The following is a 5,851-nucleotide window of genomic DNA, read 5'->3' on the forward strand; positions in this document are numbered from 1 at the left end:
ACTTCTAGTTCTCAAAAATCCTATTTTTTTATATTAAGTACAGGGAGACCCTGAAACCATTTAAATAGTGCTGTTGCACCTCAAGATTTCTAGAAGCAGCAATTCATCATCTTTTTTGGCCAGTAAAAGGCTGGTCTGGATTCTGGAGGTGTAGAGAGCCATAAAAACGCCACTGTGGAGGCCACACTTTGTTCACCCTGATCGAAACAAAGGCACAAGCTTTGCAAGACAGTATTCAGAACCCATAAATTCTGTTCAAAATGCATTAAAGGCAAACTCGCATGGAAGAATATCAAATTTTATTGGACAACAATCCCTGAACAGTTTCTCTGGCTCCAGTTTTAGCAACTCAGTTCCGCTCAGTTACAGAACTGTTCCTATTCATCTATTCATTTATTTATTTATTTATTTTCCTTTCAACTGAAACAGCCAGAGGCAAAAGATCTTAAGAGCGTTTGCATCTTGCGCAGCCCTCTGTGGGAGTACACACCACACTGCAGCCTTTGGCTATTACTTTTGCAACTCTGCAGATAAAAGTGACAAACCTGACTGAAAATAAAAGACTAAAAGTCCACATGAACACCGTATATGAAGGTTAATAAGAATAGAAGAAGAGGCATGAGCCTCCATATCACCTCCTGTCCCCACCACAGGGTTTGTGAAATGCTTTCTTTGTTACAAAGGAATAGTTTTCTCCCATTTCTAACCCCCTTTTGCCATACAAATATACTTGAACACTGTTGACACAATTCAGGTTGAGAATAGATGGGAACCAGAACAAGAGATTTCCAGTATTTCAAGCACACAGTTTTCATTTCAATCAAGTGCTTCAAAACTCTCTAGTCCCACAGGTTAACACGATAAATAAGGAACCTCAGCCCTGTGCAACTACAGAGCATCAGTGCTCAGGCAGAATGAACAAGCACCCTGCTCTGGGCAAGACATCGCTTGCTGTCGTTAGGTGAAGACTTCAATCAGAATCCTCCTCGGTTATGGAGTGCTCTTGTGAGACACCTAAAGAAGACATGCATGCCCTCTTCACACGGCAGCCAAGAAAGAAACAGAAGTTCTGGGAATCTCTTCAAGAGAGAGAGAGTGAAAGAGAGAGGGAGGCAGACAGAAAGACAATGAGGAAGGAGTCTCTGCAGGACAAAGGTGTCTGGAATTTGGTGCCTCGGTGTTGCTCTCTACGTGATGTCCTTCTGCCTCGGGGGCCGATGGATATTCCTCACCACGCACTTCACCATCCACTCAATCCCTTCATTTACCCCTTTGCTGAAGAAACAGAAAAAGAAAGAACACCACCCATCACTAACCTTTTACTCTGTATTTAGCAATCGCCCACATTATCTTTCTCCCAGCCCTTGTTGTCTGCAGCTACTTGTAGTAGCAGATCTTTTAAGAAAGTACGTGCTTTGCTGTTGTAGTTGTCATGAAGTCAGCTTCATCTTATGGCAACCCTATGAATATGATCTCCAGGAACAGCGGCTATCACTATACCTGCTTAGGCTATGCTGTACATACACATATCTGACGATTCAGGGCATGTAAGAACAAGCTCCTTTTTCTTGCATATTAAATCATTTTTGTCGCTGTTTACTCAGTCTTTTGTTCTTCAGCAGAAGGTAGCAAGCATAAGATAACAGGTGTTTCTGACTCCCAATTGTTGTAAAGCAGAAACAATAAAATCTTCCCCACCCTTCTGAAAAATGCAAAATTATGTTGAAAAAAATCCAACATAGCCAGTGTTGATTTCTGCCTGAAAATGGCTTCTGAGCTTCATTTTGGAACTGATCAGAAACTCCAAGACCAATCATGTGTTCAAAGGGCATCACCCTTCATTCAGACTCAGCTTACATCTATGGACCTGAACCAAGAATCTGGATCAATCTTAGGGTTCTAGTCAAATAATGGGACCGTGCAACTCAAAAGGGTGCCTACTCTCTGTTTTAGGCCATAAGACTAACTGGGATTCTTTCCCCTTTGCCACACCCAACTAACTCAAGTAGAGTCTTTATGTAATCTTAAGTGTAAATTTATGGCTTGGGATATCCACTAAAAGAGCTAGTGGTTTATGGTTTGCGTGTTGGATGATGACGCTGGAGAATAGGGTTTGAATCTCCACTCAGCCATGGAAACCCACTAGGTGACCTCAATCAAGTCCCACTCTCTCAGGCTCAAACACAAACCTGCTGAGTAAATTGTGCTAAGAAAACCCTGTTATAGGTTTGCCTTAAGTTGCCATAAGTCAGAAATGACTTGAAGACACAACAACAACAACAACATCCACTAAGCACAGTAGCTCTCAGATATGAGTATACAGCCACCCAGAGAAATGTTATTTTGTCAGAGCTGACTTGGAGCTGTCAAATGATAAAACCACAGCATCCACACCACAGCATGGAATGTGTCTCTCTCGCTTCTGCTGGTGACGTCAAGTTCTCTTGATGCATTTTGGCAGAACACTATCAGTCCACCTTTCTACACTTACCCAGTGAGAGCAGAGCAAGCTTGCGTCAGACAGTCTCTCTTCCCAATTTTGTTGATGCAGTCGCTAAAGGCAGTCTTGATGTCCGGGATTGACAGGCAGTTCTATGGGAAGGAGGGTAGAAAACATCAGATTTGCCAATAAACACTAGCTACGAGACTCTCTTGGACTCAGATGGGATGTTTAAAGGCTCAATCCACCTGTAACTGAGTTTTCTTCTTTTCTTCCTGCCTTCCACTTTACTGAGAATTATTATCCTATACTGTGATTCATATTATGTCCACAGTATGATGTATTTTGTATTTTATCAAATGTTGTGAGCTGCCTTGATCTTATGGGGAAGGCAGCATATAATTAAAACTTATTATTACTATTGTTATTATTATAGCCCAAATTCAATCATTCTAGTTTCTAGTGAGAGCACATCTTCAGAAAAATGCATTTTCCTCTCCTGTATGCATTTAGATGCACTCAGTCAAGGAAGCCATGGCCTTGAGCAGGGCTGTTGATAACAGGGAGATTTAGAGGTTTCCTATTCTGAGTTTGAAAAAAAGGTATTTTTAAAATGTCCAACACTGCAAGTGAATTACCCATCTGAAAGGTGAATTACTAATGTGTCGGATTTCTAGGAGAGACAATTGATGTGCACCCTTTTTTGAAGAAAAGGGATCAAGACAGGTTGAGGGCCACAAATATAGCCCTGGGACTGCACTTTGCCCATCTTTTCAGTAAAGTGTAGAGTTATACAGAAACCTCTTGTAGGCTGAGAGACCATCTAAATATTAGAAATAACTTTTTTAATGTATGAGCTGTTTAGCAGTGGAAGAGACTGCCTTCCAAGGTGATGGATGCTTCACCTTTGGAGGACTTTAAATAAAGGTTGGATAGACATATTCCTGAAAGGCATTCCTGAAAGGCATAAAACTGGCCTTTGGGGTCTCTTCCCACTTTAAGATTCTATGGTTTTTTTATATATATAATTTTTTTTCCTGGGACTGGATTGGAGACCAACTGGCTGGGTTTTGTTTTTGCTCTCTGGCACTTTGAACAGAACGTGCTTTGTGTCAGGCCGTTTTGCTTTCTCATCCTAGGACTGAAAACCACTCCATAACTCTTCCTGGAAATTTAACATTCCTCTTTAATTTTCTGATTTAACATCTACCCTGAGTTGCATGTAATTCGAAAACTCCCATGATGTTGTAGACTTTTACTGGTCAGTAATGGTTTTATTTTGCTTCTGGGTCTTTTTCACAATTCCCAACAACATAATGAAAAACACACAGAGAGGAACACTGAGGGTAAAGTTTATGGGCAGATTCCAGACTTACTGCAAAACTGTTCAGCCAAGGGAAGGTGGGCACACCATTGGATTATTGACGTGTGACACATTAATAATTTTTTCAAAACCCCCAAAGTTCCAAGAAACAATGGCAGCAGGAAGTAACTAATCCCTGATATAACTGTTTGTCCTGATAGGAGTCCTGGCATGCCAGAGGGAAGTGAACATCACACCAAGTTATTTTGCAGCGTTTGAGCACACAGAGGGGTGTTCCGATTACAACTGCTAATTTATTATAATAAAAAACAAGTTTAAAGTTTTCATTGCAAAAGTATTATTTGAAATGTTTCACTTGCATTTTATTACCAGTACCAAGATGTTAATACATTTATACATAGGTTCCCATCTTAACTGCCATGATGACTGGAATTTGTGGTTTCATGATGCATTGAGAAATCCCTGGCAGAGTTCTAAATCTCTCTCACCAAATTACAAATCCTGGGATCCTGCAGGATGCAGGCATGGCAGCTAAAGTGAGATTAAGATGCTATAATTGTGAAGTGTGAAAGACAGCACAGACACATAACAAATCTGGGACACAATTTTAATCTGAGGATATCTACATCTGGCTCCAATAATTGCAATCTGAGCATCTTTTCCACTCCAGGCATTGATGATTTGAAGAGAGGTAACAAGTAGTTTCTAACATACTCTAGGCTTCTACTATTGCTGCTTGATTCTGTACCAGGCCTCTTAAGCAGTGAAAGTGTTAAAGGAGCAGTGGTAAATGGATGAGTGCTGGACCTTGGAGACCAGCAGAAATAAACTGTAAAAAAATAAACAACTGCAGCCAATGGGCACAAACATGATACCGTTTAAGTACCCTTTATCAAGAATGCCAAAATCCTCCAAAATCCAAAATAGTCCACATGGGTAGCTGAGACAGTGACACCTCTGCTTGCTGATGGTTCAGTGTACACAAACCTTGTTTCATATACAAAATTATTTAAAATGTTAATTATAATATTACCTTCAGGCTATATGTATAAGGTATATAAAAACATAAATGAATTTTATATTTAGACTTGGTCCCATCTCCAAGGTATTTTGTTATGCATATACAAATATTCCAAAATCCCACCCCCCACCCCCCCAAAAATCCAAAATCTAAAACACTTCTGGAACCAAGCATATAAGATAAGGAAGACTCAACACGTAACACTCCCTGGAAGTGGAAAAAACAGTAATTGCTGAGCTCTCATGTAGGATTGCTTGAGATGCATTAAACTACAATGGCCAGAATTAAATTATTAGCCCCAATTACAGCAGACACATTGAAACTATTGGATTTACAGAAGTTTTGGCTTACTGTTCAGGGGTCTATCCTGTTTGGCACTAGTAATTCTATTTTGGCCATGGTGGGACTCACAGAGCCCTCTCCATGTTGTCAGATGGCATTTTCCAACAGCCCTATCCAATATAACCAAAAGGAAGAAATGCTGGAAACTGCAGCCCAACACCATCTGGAGGGCTGTATGACTCCCACTCTTAAAATGTAGGTCATTAAAAAAAAATCCCAATTTAACAAACCCAGAGGCTGGAAACAATACTTTTTGGACCAGTTTCCAGACACACCTACATCCATACCTACACCTGGTTGTCAGCATAGCCGGCTTGTTCTTAATGATACTAAACATTTTGTATACCTAATTTTACAGAGGTTGTCTCTGACTGCAGAGATTTGTAGCACCCTCCCCACCACACAGAGATTGCTAAGACATATGTGATCAGTTCTCATGAAACTCAAACACAGAAAGAAAGAAATTCCATCCTGGTGAGCTTACGGAGCAGCTTGACATTTTAACACAATACATATATGGTAACAACTTCCCTACCAAATTTCTCCATGCTGTAATACTTCAAGTGATGTCACCTTTAGCAAATGTCACTTTCCATAAAAGCAGACGCCAGTAACATACTATGAATTTCCCAGACCTATGAAATAAAGTTAACTGAAGCACCACAACTATGGCTTTGTGGTGTCAAATTATAAAGAAAAGTAGGAATGGAAAGGTGGGGAAGGT

The 5,851-nt window shown here is 40.3% G+C and overlaps 1 protein-coding gene across 1 annotated transcript in view; it reads right to left on the bottom strand.

The window, feature by feature from the left end:
- Nucleotides 1-277: 277 nt before the first annotated feature.
- The window catches only part of ARFRP1 (ADP ribosylation factor related protein 1), a 41,859-nt gene continuing 36,285 nt past the window's right edge, over nt 278-5,851 (bottom strand). Inside the window, exons 7-8 of the mRNA XM_042462674.1 lie at nt 2,492-2,592; nt 278-1,275 (exon numbers count right to left, since the gene is read on the bottom strand). Of these exons, the coding sequence (XP_042318608.1) occupies nt 1,188-1,275; nt 2,492-2,592 (189 nt within the window). The 3' untranslated portion in view covers nt 278-1,187. The remainder of the gene's footprint in view (nt 1,276-2,491; nt 2,593-5,851) is intronic.

This window comes from Sceloporus undulatus, chromosome 4, assembly GCF_019175285.1.
Source record: "Sceloporus undulatus isolate JIND9_A2432 ecotype Alabama chromosome 4, SceUnd_v1.1, whole genome shotgun sequence".
NCBI lineage: Eukaryota > Metazoa > Chordata > Lepidosauria > Squamata > Phrynosomatidae > Sceloporus > Sceloporus undulatus.